General features: G+C 41.7%; 2 protein-coding genes across 3 annotated transcripts in view; both read right to left on the bottom strand.

Annotated features, from left to right (window-relative positions):
• LOC6051124 (centrosome-associated protein CEP250) overlaps positions 1–20200 on the bottom strand; it is a 38007-nt gene that overhangs the window by 13314 nt on the left and 4493 nt on the right. Inside the window, exons 3-4 of one of the 2 annotated variants that reach the window (XM_038256708.1) lie at positions 10968–16175; positions 10481–10766 (exon numbers count right to left, since the gene is read on the bottom strand). In XM_038256708.1, the coding sequence (XP_038112636.1) occupies positions 10482–10766; positions 10968–16175 (5493 nt within the window). In that variant the 3' untranslated portion in view covers position 10481. Of the gene's footprint in view, positions 1–10480; positions 10767–10967; positions 16176–20200 lie in introns of those variants that run through there. The other variant, XM_038256703.1, reaches the window with a different exon arrangement.
• On the bottom strand, positions 2449–3429 carry LOC119767660 (repellent protein 1-like). Its single transcript, XM_038256714.1, has 3 exons — positions 3084–3429; positions 2794–2996; positions 2449–2712 (listed from the first exon to the last, which is right to left on the bottom strand). The coding sequence occupies exons 1-2, from the start codon at positions 3358–3360 to the stop codon at positions 2848–2850; spliced, it is 426 nt and encodes a 141-aa protein (XP_038112642.1). The 5' UTR covers positions 3361–3429; the 3' UTR covers positions 2449–2712; positions 2794–2847.

Consider the following 20200-nt stretch of genomic DNA (forward strand, 5'->3'; position numbering starts at 1 on the left):
AAAATGCATTCCCTTGCGTTTGGAATCATTTTTAAGCATGCTTGGGTTAATTTAATAATCTTTTATTTTTTTTTAAATTTTACACCTTTAGTTTTTTTTTGTTACCGTCAAATCTTACATTTTTTGAAGACAGAACAAATAAACTAGTGTAAAAAGTATTTGAACACTTTTTGCATTCAAATGTTGAGACTATGGATTGTTCCCCCACTTGACCCCGGTCAGAGCCGAGGGACAAAAACTTTGAAAAATATTAGCATCGGCCTTATTTTCAACATGATCTCAATTTTTGTGTTGATTTAGTAACCACCTAAAAGTGATTGCCTGTATTTCAAGTGACTTTTTTGTAGCACAATTCTAAATATATTGTATTTTTAAAATATCTGAAAATTTGACATAAATTTCAAACGACATTTAAAAAAACTTTGCAAAAAAAAAAATTCATTGCAAGTTGTCCTTAATAATTTGTCTGGCTGAGAATCTCAAATATTATCAAATAAAATAATATTTACAAACAGAAACTCCATGATATTATTATTTTTAAGTTGAAATATATTATAATTCAACGGTTCTCAACCTTTTCTAGGCTAGGTACCCTTTTTCGTGTTACTTAAGCTGCTGGTACCCCCTAGCGTTCATACATGATATTTTTCGTTTGCATGAGATTTTTTTACATTCCAATTCACGAAGAAAGAAAGAATTTTAAAGTATTAAAAATGTCGTAAATCTTGTTTCTACAGTTGTTTAAAAACATGTACTGGATAGGCCACACAACGTCCATGTACATTTCTTCAAATCAGTTTTCTTAACATTCCAACGCCCAAGGCTCCAAAAAAGTTGGAACGGTAACTTCAACTCACTGATTCTCGGGCAAAACTCAACCAATCAGGACGATTCTTGTTTCTAGTGATTTGTTAGGATGTCTAGATGATCCTAGAACTTTGCAGAACTCAATTTGATCAAATTTGTAATTTTTGTGAACAAAAACATCGTTCCAGCTTCAAAATAAAATGTTGTACCCTGTTTTTCTTTAAAACTATCTACTGAAAATGCCTTTAAATTTGGAGAAATTCTTTTTGTAAATTGAATTTTCGTTGTCTTTTTCATTTCTACAAACATCCCCCATATTTTTTTAAATTTTATTTTTATGTAAATTTAAATTTTGTAAATAGTATTTTTTTGAAGTTGTAGCTATTTTCAATTGAAAAATTATTCTATAAAATTCTTTTCTGCTTTCTTTTTTGAACATTTTTCATCCATAATTTCCACTTACAAAAACCCTAATTTTTATTTTATGCAAAACTAATATTTTAGCAAAGAAAGGTCGAATTGAAAGTATCCAAATCATGAAACATAAGATTATTTTTACCAACATGGTAGTAAATGGTAGTTGGCACAATATACAAATTTGAAACAAATATTTGCAGAAAAAAAAAACAAAAAAACGGTGCACTTTACTTCAAATTCATAAAATTTCTAAACGAATGCAAATTATATATTTATCATTCAAATATTTTTCAAACATTTTCTGATTGGTCAAAAAAGATTCGCACGTAATTCATTGCACCTTAAGCATGGTTGTTAATTTTTGCTTCAAAACAATTTGTTTTTTTTTTCTCTCAAATATTTTGTTTGGGACAAATGTACCCCCAGGGGTACATTAGCGTGGTTCATGTTTCTATGAAAAAGACAAAAGTTGTTATTTTGTCTTGCATCAACCGGAATTTCGTTCTTTTATGTCCCCAAAAGCACTCCTGAAAATTTGAGCCCATTTGGTAAGGTCTAGGAGCTCCAGTTTTAATTTGAAATTTATATGGGATTTTGATTTATTTTCCATGGGAAACTATCTTTTTTTACATTGTATTAGGATTTTTTTTTATAAATCGATGAAATGACTTGATTCTTATAGTAGGAGATAGGTTTTGAACTGGGGAACAACTTTGTAGAACATACCAACAAGCTAGGAAGTGACCCTTTAAAGATACAGATACTTTTAGATGGTGTCTGGCCCCTTCAAAAGCCACCATCTAAAAGTATCTGTATCTTTAAAGGGTCACTTCCTAGCATGTTAGTATATTCTACAAAGTTGTTCCCCAGTTCAAAACCTATCTCCTACTATAAGAATCAAGTCATTTCATCGATTTATATAAAAAAATCCTAATACAATGTAAAAACGTAACTTAATCCACCTTAAGGTGGTTGATGCCTTCCTCAAATTCTTACAAAATATACTCTTACATCAGAAAGAACTTTAATCATACAATTAACGTTTTAAAGTGTTGAACCACTTAATCACTCCTCCAAGTTCAAGAAAATCTCCTAACTTTCTGGTCGGCCAGTGGCAAAAGCGGACCCGACCGTCAACGAACTTTTCACAAATTAGTGTAAATAATCCAGTTTATTTGAATAAAGTTTTTTTTTTAATTTATTTCATAGAAAAAAATTGCCAACAGTAATATCACATACTACTTTCAAATTTTAATTTCATTAAGCGGAAGTTTGCCTTGAGCATCGCCATCGAGTACTTTTACGACCGCAGCCTATCAAGTTGGTCCCCGATATGTGAACTTGGATGGTTCCTCGGCCCAGCGTTGGCCGCCAGCATGCAGCGGAACACGATCGTCATGGTGCCGTCCACCTCGAACCCTCCGGTGGCGGTCAGATCCGACTTGCTACTGGCTTTTGGCTCGGGTTCGCTCGCTGGTAGACGAGAGTCTAAAATAGAATGATCATTTAAGAGTCTGGAAGATGTTCAGAAAACTAACACTCAAAAAACTACACGCAAACAACTCTCACCTCCGGTGGCACGCTTGGTCTTCTTCGTTTTGGGTTCCACCTTCGGTTCCAAGCTTAGCCCCGCGGTATTTTCTGCGGATGGTTCCGACTCGTAAGTGCTTTTCGGTTCCGGTTTGAAGACACCTCGGGTTCTGGATGCGGTTCTGGTTCCGAAGTAGGTTCAGAGCCTAGTTCTGAGGACGGCTTGGTCATGCTTTCCGGTTCTATGGACAACGGAGGTGGTTCAAACGGGTTAGTGGTTTAAACCAAATGCTACGTAAATCAACGCGACACACACAAAAGCATCTTACCTAGTTCCGTAGCGGGTTCCGGTTCAGTCGCTGGCTCTGGTTCTGCACGTTTCGCTACCTCCTGTAGCGTCGTGGTCGTGTCGCCATTCGAGTACAACCCAGGTCGTTCCAATGGTATTGAGAACCACACCGGGGACAGGTTCTTCTGCTTGTACAGCATGTAGTCGATGTCCGTTGACTTTATGGGCGATTCTGTCCGGAACCGCTCATCCTCCCGTCTGGTTCTTGGTTGTCGCGCAGCAGGATCTCCTCTCGTTCCAGAGCTGGTATTATTCATAAACTGCTGTTATTCGGACCGGTTTTATGCCCGATGCCTTTCCCTCAACTTTTCCTCCAACTTTCTTGTAAACACATAAACAACAACATTGATGCGAAGGGTTTGACGTTTGAAATTCGATTAGCTCTCGAACAGTCATGCCAGTTCTAGAGGTAAAAGATAAATACAGACTTTTCTCATCCTGCATCACAGATTTTTATAAGGCTTATTAAAATTATTTATCAATTTCTTTTGATAAAATTAAACTTTTAAAATTGAATTGAAATAAAGTAATTCAAATTTAATAACCAACTTTGCATTTAAAGGATACAAAAATTTATTAGATGCCGAAATTGATAAGATACATACTATTTGCAGACTTTACCTCAAGTAAATACAGAGTTCTCATAAAGCAAAAGAGGCAACGCTTTTCACAAACAGTGACGATTCACGACAATCGACCTAGAACTTAAAGGTTATGTAAATTTTACTTAAATTATAATAACTAAAGTTAGGATTGCCGGATCATCAAAATTCTTGTGCTATTCGAAAGGAATTTTGAAACGTTTTCTATTGATATATAACATCATAGATGATCTTTCAAAAACCACCCTTTTTTGTATAATTTTAAATTTGTATGAAACAGTTTTTTTAGTATAACTTTTGAAGTACTTCATTATTCTGTGTAATTTTAAATAGGAAGGTATGGGACCCCAAGACAAATCGAATGAGGCCAATACGGTCAAAATCGGTTCAGCCAGTGACGAGATATTCCAGTGACATTGATTCGGTACACATGTCTACATACAGCCAAACACACAGACATTTGCTCAGCTGGTGATTCTGAGTCGATATGTACAAATGAAGGTAGGTCTAGGAGGTCTAACTAAAAAGTTCATTTTTCGAGTGATTTTATAGCCTTTCCTCAGTAAGGTGAGGAAGGCAAAAAGATAGTTTCCCATGGAAAATAAATCAAAATCCCATATAAATTTCAAATTAAAACTGGAGCTCCTAGACCTTACCAAATGGGCTCAAATTTTCAGGAGTGCTTCTGGGGACATAAAAGAACGAAATTCCGGTTGATGCAAGACAAAATAACAACTTTTGTCTTTTTCATAGAAACGTGAACCACGCTAGGGTACATGTACCCCAGGTTGAGAATCGCTGGTAGAGGAAACATTTTGCTTTATTAAAATAAAAATCGCCATGTAAAAATATAATAGGATACAACAGAAAAAGAAACGTCCATAACCAAGAAGCATGAGTCTATTACACAAATTCAAACATAGTTTTTGCGAATTCTTCATTTAGAATAACAGGAATAATATTCTAATTGAGAAAAGAACAAATTGAATAATTTAAAGAGGCTTTTGACAAATTTTAACTAAACATAAAATATTTTCCCGGTTTGTCAGTCGAATTCCCGAGTTTTTCCCGGTTTTCTCCCGGTGGATAAAAATCCCGGTTTTTTCCCGGTTTTCCCGGTTTTTTCCCGAGGTGGCCACCTCGGGGTAGTAACTACCCTAAAAAATTACTCCAAAAATAATATTTTTCTATAATTTGAGATTTTAAGAATCTAGGAAATTTTTGAATTTTTCAATTTAAAAATTTCCAGAATTTTAGAATTTAAGAGCATGATTTTTTTATTCCACATTTTTAAATTGTTTTATTTATTTTTCTCCCAAGAACCGCAAGCGCACGCACTGACACACGCGCTCAAACCGAACTGTCAACATCGGTCAAAAATAAAAAAGTTTAAAAATTGAATTCACGAGCCATGGTTTCAATATATGCATTAGGGGCAGGGTGGGGGCAAAATGGACCAGGGGGGCAGAATGGGCCACCCTTGATTTTGGGCTTTAGAATGGATTTAGACCAACTGTAAGGCAAGGGTCTTATAAAGGACGTCAAATAACATCACCATACCGAAAACGACGTTTGAATTCATTATATTTTTCGAATTATGAGCAAAAATGTAAATTATTGACAAAACCACGCAAATGTTGTTTATTTCGAGGTTCTTAAATAAGCTTTCTCGAAAGTTAGATTGTTTGAAAAAGTTTGTTCAATGTTTAAAATGTTAGCAGGAGCTATTACGAAGGTAATCAAACAACAACGGAACCTTAAAATCATTTAGAGGCTTGGTGGTGGAAGTGTTAAATTAAAATCCACTTGGGGGCAGAATGGACCACCCTTTTCCTGCCTTATAAAAACAATCAAAAGTTACCAAAGTTGAGCTAAATGGATTATTTCACTCCTTGTAGCTTCAAAAAACACGTTTAATGCAACATTAGTTGATTTTTCACTTGTTTTGATGTTTATTTGTAAAAATAGTGTCTTATTTCAACATTTTAACACTATTTTCAAAAATGTTTGTTTTGATAAGTGACTATCTTTATAAAAGTGGTCTAACTTTATGGAAACTATGTTAGAAAGGTCCTTTAAGTCATTTCTTATCTCCCTTCATCGTTGTACTAGACAAAATGGCTTGTTTTCTAAGATGGCCCATTCTGCCCCGCACCCTGGAAAAGCAGTCGAAAAAACTTTTTTTTTTAAAGTGGCTCAAAAATAGTTATAAGCTAAAAATTTTCCTCAACCAAGTATACAACATTGAAGGGAACATCCCAAAGCATAAGCCTACTACACTGAATTCATAAATTGTTATGTTTTTCTATGGTTTTTTGCGCATTTTACTTAGGCGGATCATTTTGCCCCCCCTGCCCATATATACTTGTCCAGTTGTTTTGCAATCATTAGTTTCCAAAGTATCTAAGTGACAAAATTTCTTTTTTTTTGCGAAAAAAAAAGTTTTTGCGGTGCAGTGCATTGGAAATTCAAAATATTGTTAATCCAGCCCAAACCAGCTAAATATGATTATCAAATCCATTTTAGGTTGTTTTCAGTTGATTCGACTGCTTTTTTCATTAAAATTTTGAAGGATTTTGAAAAAAATATTTTTTGCCCTCTGATTTTCGGAAAAATTTTGAAGACACTATGAAAAATATTTGCAATGGCCTGACAAAATTTCCATACAAATTATAATTTTTTTGTATGGAGCGTAACACGGCCTTAAAAATAAAAGACCGCTCCCAAAAGTATGCGCAAGTTTTCTTGATCACGTTCCTCCCCATCTCCGTACTTAGCTTTAAAAAAAACCTCAGTTTTTGTTTTTTTTTGTATTAAACGCATTTTGAAAAATATTCGCAAACCGGCTCCGTGGCTTAATGGTTACGGCTTCTGCATCATAAGCAGAAGGTTCAGGGATCAAATCCCGGTCGGTACCTTTGAAATTTGGAATCAGGAATTTGAACTTTGAATATGAACAAAAAAAAACGAAAATGAATCAGGTGGGATTCGAACTCATGCCTTTGGATTGGTGGTCTGGGACGCTAAGCAGTCGGCCATCAGAAGGTTTACACTCTAGCAGTGAAATGATCCGTAGTGTTAAAACATGTTATCTTCTCATATTAAATACGCGCTGATCCCTGATTTGCCTGACGGGATTGGAAGTCTAAATATAGATCGAGTTTCCTTCAGATGCTTGCTTCTATGTTAAGGCGGGGCCGAACAATGCCCAGCGACCTCGGAATTGGACCGCAAGGAGCTCTGTCGTTCTGAAACGGGTCGTTGGAAGCAGCGCGAGGGCTATCACCACCTAATACCCGGGACTGAGATAAGTTGTATCAGCATTCGGCATATACAAAGTCTGATACAAACTATACTTTCCCATAATATCGCTACCGGTTAGCGGGTGTTGGATTGGAACACACACACACACAAACGCATTTTGAAAAATATTCGCAATTCGCAATTTTCAGTGAAAGAACGGGCCTTGACCGATCTTATGCACTAGGTTCCCGACGAACACGCACTGCCCTTACACCTACATCTCACCCTTGCTCTGAGTCAGTACGAGCAACACGCTAGAACACGCTTTGAGTGTTCGTGCCAGGCATGCACACCTTCTTTTCCGGTTACGCATTTTAACTCGGCCGGGGGTGGTACATTACGTAGGGTTTGATGTAAGTATAAGCGCCTAACCATTTATAGTGTGCCTATCAACTTTCATTAAAGCAAAAACTGTTTTATTTCTAGTTTGAATTCAAAAACTAGTTGTTATTATACTGTGTATAGTTTTCTCCTGAAATCTTTCCTAGTGTTGAGTCGCATTTTGAAAAATAAAAAACAAAACTGTTTTTGTAGTTAAAATTAAACATTAAGTCATTATTTCGAAAACGTAAACATTAACACTAAAAAACAACATCATTAAAAACCAAGATTCAAAAAAAAATTAAGCCTAAAAATCTATAAAATTAAGAAAATAATACAAAAAAGTACTACAATAAAAAAAAAACACGTCTCGAAAAAAATAATTAAAATTCATGTTATATTTTTCAAATGGAAATCCATAAAAAAAACTACGATTTTTCAGCACTCGTCTTATTCAACTAACTCGACAGATTCAAGTCATTTGCCACTCGGTAAAGCAATCTATGTTTTCAGAAATGACTTCAAAACTTCCCATATTTTTAAGACAAATAATATTTCCTGACAATGTAGCATTTCCATTCGAGCAGTTTTGGCTTTTTTCTTCAATGTATTTCTTATGGGAGAACTGTCATTTCTACCACTCGAAGCCGGTGCTCCATTCTAAGATTTTCCTGAAATCAACACCATGTTATAGCTCTTTCAATTAGTTAGGTAAACTCCCTAGAAATCCACGATTTCCTCAAATTCCTGAAATCTACACCATCTGCACAAAAAAACATAAATCGCGCGAAAAACTAGGTTAACCCTTATGACATAATCATATCCAGACAATTAAGTAACCCCTTACAATCACTCCACATTACTCAACCCTTCGTCACGTTCTAAACCCCAATCAACACGTTCTCACCTGGAGTTCGTTAGCATCGCGCGCGCGCACCCAATGTTTACAAAAAGAAGCCCCAAATATTTTCCTCCAAAACGCAACAAACGACCCCATGCGCTCCCCTTTAAGTCGCCCTTGAGTATAAAACCACGTGACGACCTGCAGTTCTTCATCAGTTTCGTCGGAAACCGCAGAGTTCAACGCACCACCACCACCACAACTCCACTGTTCAGTTCAAAATGAGGCTATCGGGACGCAACTACCAACTGACCGTCGCCGCGGCGGTCACGGCTCTGGTGGCGACCTTCCTGGTCCTTGGGGCGGAAGCGGGCCGTCAGCCGGTCCCGTACGAGTACAACCCGGCACCGGCCGACTATCCGGCGCTTTCGGTGCAACCGCTCAAGAGTGAAAACTGCGACTGCGGGTACGTGCTGGTCGAGAAGGTCGTGCACGTGTGCCGACCCCAGAAGAGTCTGGTGAAGGTGCTGAAGAAGAAGGGTAGCTGCACGCTGCACGAAAAACCCGTCGAGGTGCAGTCCAAGTACATCGAGTACCAGCAGGGTGGTGAGGGAGGCAATGTCGTGCCCGGAAGTACCTGCCCGCACAGCTCGTACGGCGTTGATCTGGTGTCGCACGAGGATGAGGATTAGAGGGGTCAAGTGCGACGCCAATGGGGTTTGGCGAAAAGAGGGGGGCACAACAAAGACTGACTGATTGCTTGTAAGTTGATAGATATTCGAAATAAAGCTACTTCATTGTTAAACGTTGTGATTCACTGGAGTTCTGTAACGCCCTCAGAGCTTTGCTTGATCCATCTCCTTCAGAACTTTGGTTAGGCATTTTGGCTTGTTTGGATCCATCTCCATCACATCTTTGGTTAAGCATTCTGGCTTGTTTGGATCCATCTCCATCACAACTTTGGTTAGGCATTCTGGCTTGTTTTAATCCATCTCCTTAACAACTTTGGTTGGGCATTCTGGCTTTATTAGATCCATCTCCTTCACAACTTTGTTTGGGCATTCTGGCTTGTTTGGATCCATCTCCTTCACAACTTTAGTGAAGCATTTTAGCTTGTTTTGATCCATCTCTTTCACAACTTTGGTTAGGTATTCTTGCTTGTTTGAATCCATCTCATTCACAACTTTGGTTAAGCAATCTGGCTTGTTTGGATCCATCTCCTTCACAACTTTGGTTAGGTATTCTGGCTTGATTTGATCCATCTACTTTACAACTTTGGTTAAGCATTGTGGCTTGTTTTGATTCATCTCCAGCACAACTTTCGTTAAGCATTCTGGCTTGTTTGGATCCATCTCCTTCACAACTTTGGTTAAGCATTCTAGCTTGTTTTGATCCATCTCCTTCACAACTTTGATTGGACATTCTGGCTTGTTTGAATCCATCTCCTTCACAGCTTTGGTTAAGCATTCTGGTTTGTTTGATCCATCTCCATCACAACTTTGGTTAGGCATTCTGGCTTGTTTTAATCCATCTCCTTCAGAACTTTCGGTTAAGCATTCTGGCTTGTTTGGATCCATCTCCATCACAACTTTGGTTAGGCATTCTGGCTTGTTTTAATCCATCTCCTTCAGAACTTTCGGTTAAGCATTCTGGCTTGTTTGGATCCATCTCCATCACAACTTTGGTTAGGCATTCTGGCTTGTTTTAATCCATCTCCTTCAGAACTTTCGGTTAAGCATTCTGGCTTGTTTGGATCCATCTCCATCACAACTTTGGTTAGGCATTCTGGCTTGTTTTAATCCATCTCCTTCAGAACTTTCGGTTAAGCATTCTGGCTTGTTTGGATCCATCTCCATCACAACTTTGGTTAGGCATTCTGGCTTGTTTTAATCCATCTCCTTCAGAACTTTCGGTTAAGCATTCTGGCTTGTTTGGATCCATCTCCATCACAACTTTGGTTACGCATGGCTTGTTTTGATCCATCTCCTTCACAACTTTGGTTAAACATTCTGGCTTGTTTGGATTCATCTCCTTCACAACTTTGGTTAAGCAATCTGGCTTGTTTGGATCCATCTCCTTCACAACTTTGGTTAGGTATTTTGGCTTGATTTGATCCATCTCCTTCAAAAATTTCTGTGATTGGGAAACACTTCTTCAAACGACAGTCAAAAGGCGGAAAACACTAGAAACCCATTCTAGTGTAAAATTTTGTTTTATTCAAAAACCTACCTAATTTAAAAAAAATACAGTAAAACGTGTAAAATGTGTACGATAAAACTACAATAACAAAAAAATAAAAGAGCTGCCCCACTCAATGAAACGGCGGCACGGCCGGCCTCAAGCTAAACTCCAGCTCGGCGTCGCCCAGCGATCGCTTGATGTACCCGAGCAGCAGTATGTTGACCACGATGATGATCAGCGGGTACTTGATCACATTGAAAAGGGCCCGACGCCAGCGACTACCACCACCGCTTCGCTTTGGCGAAACCGCCGCCGCTTCCTCTTGCTGCGGCATCGAAGCCGTAGGAGAAGCCATCGACACTTCCAGCTTGGTAGTTGTGGTAGTGGTACTAGAGACAATAGTAGACTGAACAATCTGGAAGAAGAGGGAAGAAGGAAGAAGCGCGATTAGACAAACGTCAAAACATGCAATGTTCGAATGAGGATTTCCAGCTTGTTCAAGTGCTACTATTGTCTCTAGTGGTGGTATGACGGTTAATAACGGCGCCCGCCTTGTCGGCGTGCAGATATGAAAGATGAAGTGAGCATGCAGAAAAAACATAAAAGCGAAACTTACCATTTTCTCCTTCATCTTCTCCAGCTTGCCCTCGTACTCGATGCGCGTCTCCTTGACCTTCTCCTCGGCCGTCTTGCCGCTGTCGGTCATCTTCTCCAGCAGCTTCTGCTTCTCGAGCAGCCACTGCTGCTCCTTCTCTTCGGTTTGCTTGCGGTTGCGCTTCAGCTTCGCGCTCAGGATGTCGTTGTCGCGCACGCACTGCGCGTTGATTTCCTTCTCCTTGCGGTGCAGGTCCTCCAGCTGTACGAGCCGTGTTTCGTACAGCTTGTACTGCTCGAGTTCTTTGAGGAGGGACGTCGCCTTGGTGTTGTCTTCCAGGTGGCTGATCTCCGTCTTGCTGAGGGTCGCCTCCAGCTGGTCAATCTTCTTACCCTGCTCGGAGTTTTTCATCTCCAGGTTGAGCATCTTGGTTTGCTGGAGTTCCTGTGCGGACTTGAGTTTGCTGTTTTCGATCTTCATGTTGTGCAGGGATTCCTTCAGGTTGCTCATGTCCGAGTTCAGTGCTTCGATCTCTTGCTGTTTCGTCTTCAGGCTTTCTCGCAGATGATCTACGCTCTCCTGCAGCGCCTTCTCCTGGATTTCCTTGTGCTCAATCGCCTCGAACAGCTCCTCCTTCTTCGCTTCCAGTTCGGTCTTCTCCACCTTGAGTGTCATCAGCTCTTGCGACAGCGAGTCCATCTGCTTGTTCTTGCCGAACAGTTCGTCCATCTCCCGCTTCACCTTCTCCAGCTGCTTCTCCTTGGCCGTCAGCTGTGACTTGACGGCTTGCTTCTCATCGAACAGCGTCTTCATCTGGCGAACCATCGTCTCCTTGGCGTCCCGCTCGCTCATGAAGCCTTCGTTCAGCGTGTCGTAGTCCTGAAGCTGCTGAATCAAGCGCCGATCGACGTCCGCCTTCTCCTCGGTGAGCTTCTCGAGTTCCGTCGCGAGTTTGGCTCGTTCTTCACCGAGAAGCTCCAGCTCGTTCTGCGCCTTGACCAGCTGCGTCTCGACTTCGTCCTTTTCGGACACGACCTGCTCGAAGTCGGTCACCTTCTCCTCGAGCTGCTGCTGGAACGTCTTGATCTGGTCGAGTCCTGCGGTAAGTTGGGCGATCTCTTGATCCTTCGCAAGGACGGTTGCTTGCTGGGTTTGGTTTAGATTCTTTTGTTCAGCGAGTTGGTTGGTTAGCTGCTGGACTTCCGCTTGCAGGGTGGTTCTGACGGTGAGGAGTTCCTTGAGTTGCTTGTCTAGTGCTTGCGACGAGTCTTCCGTGTCGGTCAGCTTGGTCGAGAACTGCTCCAGGTCTTGCTGCTTGCTATCCAGTTCGTTTCGCAGCGCTTCCAGCTGTGTTTCCAGGGTCTGCTTATCCGCCTTGACTCCTTGTAATTGCTGAACAAGTTCAGCGGAAGCAGCTTCCGCTGCCGTCAGTGCTTCAACGGTCGTCCTGATCTCCTGATCTTTCAGCTTGATCGTGCTCTCGGCTTCGCCGACTTCCTTAACGCAACCGTCTAGTTCAGCGCTCAAAGCTTCGATCTTCAGCTTAAGTTTCGTCTTCTCCTCCAGCACTGCTTCCAGTTGTTCCCGGGCCTCCTGGCACTCCTTCTGAACGGTCGCGATCGACGCCGTTTGCTGTAGAACTTCCACCTGCTTCGCACTTTGAGCCGCTTCCAGCTCCTTGATTTTAACCAGCAAGTGCTCCGAAACGGAAGTCAGTTCCTCGACCTTCGCCTGCATCGATTCCTCGACAGCAAGCAGGTTCTTCCGGATCTCCTCAACCGCTGCGTTCTTCTCCAGCATTTCGGTATCCTTTGCGGCGATGATCTTCGTCTGTTCTTCGACGTTCGCTTCCAGAACTTCGACCTTGCTGGATGTTTCTTGGAGTTGTTCGGTAACTTGCTCCAGCTTTTCCGTCAAGCTTCCGTTGGAAGTTCGCATCGTCTCGATTTCCTCTTGAAGCTGCTTCTTCGACGTTTCCTGCGTGTTCAGCTCATTCTTCAGATCTTCAATCTCTTTCGTCAACGCGCCTTTGTCCGTTTCCAGCGTACTCTTCTCCGCCTGCAGTTGCTCCACGGCTTTAGCCAGCTCAACGACCTTCCCCTCGACCGCTCCCTTCTCCGACAGCGCACCCTCCAGCGTCCTATTTGTCTCCTCCAGCTGCCGAACCTTCTCGTCGACTGCCAGCTTCTCCTCGATCATCGCCCCAAGCTTGCCCTCCAATCCCTTAACCCCTTCCTCCAGCTTCCTAACCGCCTCGTTCTTCCGCGCCAACTCCCCGAGCAACTTCCCGCACTGCTCCCCGAGCGCTTCCCGCTCCCCGTCAACCCGCTCGCACTCGGCCTCCAGCCGGCACTTTTCCTCGCGCAGCGTGTCCCGATCTTCCTCCAGCACCGCCACCGATTCGGTCAGCTCCTCGACCTGCTCGGCCAAGCTGTCCCGCTTCGATTTGAGCGCTTCGTGAGCGGTCAGCAGCTCTTCCTGCTCGTCCGTCAGCCGGGTCACTTCCTGCGCAACGGCGCCCAATTGGGCGTTGAGGTTCGCGAGTTGACAGGTCAGCTCTTCGCACTTTTCCTGCTCGCGATCGAGCGACTCCTGAAGCGAGGAGCTGCGCTGCCGGGTTGCGGTCAGGGCTTCCGCGAGTTCCTGGATCTTCTGCTCGAGCTGCTCCTTGTCGGAGCAGAGTCGGGAGACGGTGGCGGATTTCGCGTTGAGTTCGTCGAGGGTTTCCTGGAGTTCCTGCTGGACGCGATCGCGATCGGTTTCCACCGCGATCAAGTTCGAGCGGATCGCTTCGAGCTGCTGCTCGACTTCGACGTTGGCTTGGGACGTCTTGGCGGTAAGCTGCTTCTGGGTCTCCAAGGTGTTGATCGTGTCCTTCAGGTCGACCTCCAGCTTGCTGCACTTGATCTCCAGCTCGTCACGTTCGTTGGACAGGTCGCGCAGCTGCTCGGCCTTCTCCGCAAGTTGCAACTCGAGCAGCGATCGCCCAGCTTCCTTCACGCTGATCTCTTCTTTGAGCTGCTCCGTCAACTTGATCGTTCCGTCAAGCTGTTCCTTCAGGCTCGTCTTCTCCACTCCCACCGCTTCCAAATCTTCCCGCAGCTGCTCAACGACCTTGCTCTCCAGTTTCAACCGATCCGCCGCATCGCTCAGCTCCTCCTCAAACGCGATCTTCTCCGATCGCAACCCTTCAACCACCTCCTTCAGCGTACTCTCGCTCACCTCCAACATTTCCGTCCGCTGCTTCGCCGCCTCCAACTCCCGCCTCAACTCCTCAACCGTATCCTCGAGCGAACTCTTCTCCAGCCTCAGTTTAAACTGCACCGCCGACAGCTTCTTCAGCAGGTCGGCGATCTGATCGAGCTTGGCGGTCAGGCCGACGTTCTTGGACTTGTAGCGGCGATCGAGCGAGGCGATCTTGTCCTGGAGGACGTTCATGCCGGCGAGGAGGGCGTCGTTACAGTTGGTGAGCAGTTGCTGCTGGACGCGCGCTTCCGCCAGCTGATCTTGCTGGGCGCGATCGCGTGCTTCTGATTGTTCGAGGGTTTGCTGCAGGTTGCGAAGCTCCGCTTCGAGCGTGTCGATGTGGGAGGAACTCTTGGTTTGGGATTCGAGGAGACGTTGCTCCAGGGTGATCTTGAGCTGGTCCAGTTGGTTCTTCTGCTCGATCGCTTGCGCGTGATCGCTGGAAAGGTCGGCGATCTTCGCGCTGACTTGGTCGAGCTGCTCCGATTTGCTGCGCAAATCCTCTTCGAGGGAGACGATCTGCTGCAGGAGTTCCTCGTCTTGCTCGGAGTTTCGTTGAAGAGATTCCTGGAGTTTGAGGATCGTACTTCGCTGCTCTTCGAGCAGCTTTTCAGCGGAGCCGTTGACTTCGTTAGCCTGGACCAAGTCTTGCTCTGCTCGCGCAAGTTGATCCTGCGTAACTTGCAGCGATTCTTCGCTGAACTTCAGCTTGCCAAGTGCTCCTTGGAGTGCGCTCTGAGCTTCCTCAAGTTCGCTGGAGAGACTCTGCGAAGTTTCCTCCAGATCGGCCTTCTGCTTCTCCAGACATTCAACGCTGGCTTCCCGCTCACCCAGACTTTCCCGAACCTGCTTCAGCTGTACCTCAAGCGCAGCGATCTTGGCTTCCGCCTCCGAGTTCAACCCTTCCAGCTTCACCCTGCTCAACTCCCCGTTGCTGATCTCCTTCTCGAGCGCGACCTTCTCCATCAAGATCTTCATGTTCATCGTCTCCAGCCGCTCCTTTTCGTCCTTCAGCGTCGCCAGCCGCTCCCTCAACTCGTCCATCTTGTCGAACCACGACGAAAAGTCACTTCCCTCGTAGTCCTCGTTCAACGATACCATCAAATAGTCGATCTTCTGCGTGATCGTGTCGTACTCTCCCTTCAAGCTGTTGTGCTCTACCTTCAGCGTCAAGTGATCCCCACTGATCGCGTCCTTTTCCGCGATCAACTTCAGGTAGTCCCGCTTCTGCTTCACCAACAGCTCCTCCCTCTCCGAACTCAACCGTTGATACTCGCCAGCAGCCTTCCTCACCGCGCCCAACTCCTTCTCAATCTCCGCCGAGTGACTCTCCAGCTTCCTCAACACCCCCGTCACCGCAACCAACTCCCCCCTCAGCTGCCTCACATCCTCCTCCAACGCCTCGTTCCGCTCCTCCAGCACCACCTTCCCCTCCCGGAACTTCCCGTGCTCCTCAAACAACGTCTCATAGCACACCTTAAAACTCTGCATCTTCTCCACGAACCCACCCCCCTCCACACTCTCAACGGGCAACTTCCCCACCACGTCCCCATAAAGCCGGAAGAACTGCCCAACCAGCGCCGACACCCGCACCTTCTCCTGCTCGATCATCTCGAGCGATCGCTTCAGCAGCGCATTCTCCGCCTCCTTCTCCTTCAGCTGAACGTCCACAACGGCGTAAGCCATATTCTCCGGACTAATCAGCGATCCAGTCGTCCCGGTTGAGCTCAACTCGAGCATGTCGCAGGAGGTGTTCAGAAGATCGCCGCCGCCCGAGCGGGTCGGTTCCGAACCGTTGCCCTGCTGTTGTTGCTGCTGCAGGCGGTTCTCGTCGATAAAGTTTTGCAGGTCTTCGCAGTTTTCGCGCAGGTACTTGATCATTTCGTCGCGCTTTTCGAGACATTCGGAGAGCGTGACGATCGAGCCCTCCAGTTCGCAGATTTTGTCCTTGAGGACCAGGATTTGGTTGTTGCGGTAGTTGATCTGCAAGGACAAAAATAAGGATGATTGAGTGATTTTTCATGGAAAATTTAACAGAAAAATGTTTTTGAATCGACAGAATTTCTTTCTTTGTGAAATCGTGCGAGTTTGAGCTAAATTCTTGATTTTCGATACTAGTTTTGAAAAGCAAGATTTCGACAAAACTTGTCACAATTCCAAATTCACAGGTTTTTCTAAAATCAATTTTTAGTTTGTTTTTTTTTTACCTAACCATGTTCTTTGTCATAATGGTCATGTCTGTAACATAACACCCTGTAAAGGACGTATCGAGAAATTAAAAGTGCGAGTGTGTGCGTGCAACATGGAGTTATTTTTTTTGAAAAGCCTTGGTAAGCTTCACATCAACTGCACAGAGAGTTTAACCCCAATGTGCGATTTGACAGCTCGTTTAAGGAGCTATTATACTACGGCAAACAAACAAACTCTCACTTTTTGACAGTTTGCCTGGATTTGTTTGTACAAACGTCAGCCTGCATACATTTTGCCTTGTTTGCGAGTTTATTTGCCATAGTCTAATAGCTCCTTAACTTTTCTTTTCTCTTTTCAGGCTAGTACGGAGTTGAAAGGAACGTAAAAGCAAAAATAAAATAATTCAAATTCGCTATTTTGAATGCGGGGGAAAATTACTAAACATTTAAATAATATTGTATTCGATATAGTAGCATTGAAAAATCCAGAGTTGAATTATAAGTTAAAACTTCAAAAATTGAATCTTAAAATTTCGAAAATCCAATGTGAATCAAATGAAAAAATCATACGAAAGTCACAATTCATTACGGCAATTTTAAAATTTTGAAATAAGTTCCAAATTCCAAGTTGATTTTTAAAAATAGAAGAAAACTTTAAAATTCAGCAAATTTTAAATGGTCAGATAATTTTGAATCACAAACTTTGGAAATCTTCATTGAAAATTTAAATCTAAGCTTAAAAAAATCAAAAATTTTAAAACATTACATTTATAAACTAGAACATTTTTAAGTTCAAAAATTTTAAAAATCAATTCCAAAGTTCATACATGCAAAAAACTAAAAAAAAAATAAATTAAAAAAAATCAGAAAATTAAAAATTAAAGGGGATTTACTAATTTAAAAAATAAACAGATGTAGTAATTTAAAAAATAGAAACTTTAAAAATTTTAAATATATATCTGGAGTTTTTTTTTAAAAGGTCCAATAAACAAAATTTTCAGTTTTTGATTTTTGGGTGTTTTTGAAACCGCCTTGAGTCACCGCCTAAAAAACACCCAAAAAGTAAAAACTGCAAATTTGGTTTATTGGACCTTTTTCAAAAAAAAAAAAAACTCCAGATATGTTGTTCGTATTTGATTATCCAAAGTCCTTGCCAAAATGTCCATCACAAAGAATAAAAAAAAAACAAAAGTTTACATATTTAAAATGTCAAAAATATATAAATAACCATCTATTGTAAATTTATCTAAGTGCCATGGGATCCTTCTGCAGATCGGACATGTTGAGAAATCTAGAAAATTATTTAAAAAAAAAAATTGAGATTTAGCATTGAGGAAATTTTTTTTTTGAAACATTACGAAAAAAAACATAAAAATACAAAAATGTCAATATCAAATAATATGTAATCCTATACTTTTTCTGTTAAAATAAATACAGTTCATGTTCGGTAACTGGGTATTGTTTAACTCTGGGTGCAGAATAGTGGTCAGAAAAGCGGCCTCAATTTAGAACTGTCAAAGCGGAACCAATTTACTGTTCTCAAAATGATACCAAGAAGTGGCAAGTATTGTGATCGATCTATAATTTATTTTGTCAGGAATAAAAAAAAATCGATGGCGTCGAGCTATTGAGGTATTCGAAGTCAACACATCTTAAGGAAAGAGTTGAAATCGAGATTGGCATAATTCGTCGCTAACATTTTAAAAAGCGCTATGTCTCACACAAAAACTTTTTTATGACGCTTTTTGAAATGTTACGACGAATTATCAATAACTATGAATGGTACCTGCCAAATAATATTGGATAATCTTACTCCGACATTATCACTGCGCTTCAAAGATACACATTTTCGGAACTTCGATTCGGTAGTTTTCTGATTCACAAAATTCCATCCACTTATGACACAATTTTTCATCACGTGGAAAAAAAAGGCATCTTTTTGCCGCCCATCGTTTAGTCTACGAAGAAAAAAGTACGAATTTTTCAACGAAAACTTCAACATCATTAGATCCAAAATGTTTCAAAACAATTCTCTTCAGCAGCAAAAAATATGTCACGCTTGAGCTTGAACATAGCCTTCTACTTTGTTAATGTTTACAGCTGTAGTGCAGTTGTATTAGTGAGGAGCACTGGGGAGCTTTCGAAAATCACGTTACGCATTCTGTCTTTTCAGCACCCAGGTTTAACTGTGCTACTTTCTCAGACCAGTTACCGAACAAGTACTGTAATTACAATAACAGGAAAACGTAATGTCAAAATCCGAAGCGGCCAGCTCTACTGCGTTGTATTTACCACAGTGAGGATTATGTGAACGGATCACACATTTTACAGAATGTATAGAAGGGAAAGCTTTTACAAGAAACATATGCACGGGGTTGGTAATTTTTTCGTTTGACACTTTTTAAGTTTGTACCTCGTTAGTTTGATAAAGTCAAACTAAAAAGTGACGAATTGTCACTTTGGATACTTACTTTGGCACCGGCGAGTTTGGTAGTGTGTGTGAACTCCGTGTAAAAAGGGTGTCGAATTAAAAAGTAACCCCGTTCGTTTGACAACAAATGGTGTCAAACCATCGGGGTTTGAGTGTATGTTGCAGATTCAAAAATATAGGTACTAGAAAAGTTTCACAAAATACCTTATTTTTTATAAATTACTCCAATTTTCATTATTTTCAAAATGATAAGAAATTTGGTTTCAAACAACAAAAAATGTTGTTAAGAATTTTTGGTGTAAAATACGAAATATTTTACTAAATATCGTATTTTTTAAGTACAGTCCAGACTCGATTATCCTATTATTCTAAGTTCGACTACAATTATCAATTCATATAAAACAAAATAGCTTATAAGTCATTTTAAAAAAAAAAAAAAACTCAAGAGCTGCTCTTCTTTCCATATTGATATTCTCAGCGCCGAACAAAGCCGAACATACTCGCGTTTGACATTCTCCTTGTCTCTCTCATTCCCGCTATCGCGATCATCGTACCGCAACAGTTGAGTTTTTAACCACAAAAGCCGCCACAAACCAATTTCGCAAGCGTTGTAGTTGAACGGGACGTCAAGCGTGGTCGGCTCCCAATCGCCGTCTTCTTCCATTGCTGTTTTCGGAGAGGTTGAGAGACTCAGCGGTGAGAGCGCACAATCAAGGAAAAACGGAGGAGTGATAGAGAGAGAATGCCATTGATTGCAAAAATTACAGATTTGATCAAATCGAGTTCTGCAAAGTTTTCGGATCATCTAGACATCCGTACAATTCACTCAAAAAATAATAGTTCCGATTGGCTGAGTTAAGCCCGAGAATAAGCGAGTTGAAGTTACCACCGTTCCAGCTTTAAGGGTGGTTTGGTAGTTGGAACGTTAAAAATGAAAAAAAAAAATAAAAGACAAGAAAAAAGCGATTTATAAGTGTAAAAAAACTAATATACAAAAATTACCATGTACAATAATTTTATTTTAATTAATCAAAGTGATTAAGGGTGCACAGCAACCAATGCAGTTGTTGTCTTTTTATTCCAAAATTGTCAAATTTACGGAATTTAATTTGAAATATGTGTAATATGTGCACCGTTAAAACATTACAAAAAGATAAAAGAAAAAAAAATCTCCCGATTTATTGCAAAAAATAGAAGCGGCCAGCCCTATTCCGTCGTGTTAACCGCAGTGAAGATTATATCAAGCAAAACAATTTAAAAGGGCCGAAGGCGAAGTGTAAACAAAGAGTCTATCTTGCTCACGTCAGTTGACGTTTACATTAGGAACGAGCAGGATAGACTCTTTGTTTACACTTCGGCTTCGGCCCTTTTACATTGTTTTGCTTGAT

Source organism: Culex quinquefasciatus, chromosome 1 (genome assembly GCF_015732765.1).
Source record: "Culex quinquefasciatus strain JHB chromosome 1, VPISU_Cqui_1.0_pri_paternal, whole genome shotgun sequence".
Taxonomy (NCBI): domain Eukaryota; kingdom Metazoa; phylum Arthropoda; class Insecta; order Diptera; family Culicidae; genus Culex; species Culex quinquefasciatus.

Coding starts and splice junctions, on each gene's coding strand:
- LOC119767660 (XM_038256714.1), bottom strand. CDS start 3,360: ATGAATAATACCAGCTCTGGAACGAGAGGAGATCCTGCTGCGCGACAA. Junction 2,997..3,083: donor GGAACCCGCTACGGAACTAG/GTAAGATGCTTT, acceptor CGTTGTCCATAG/AACCGGAAAGCATGACCAAG.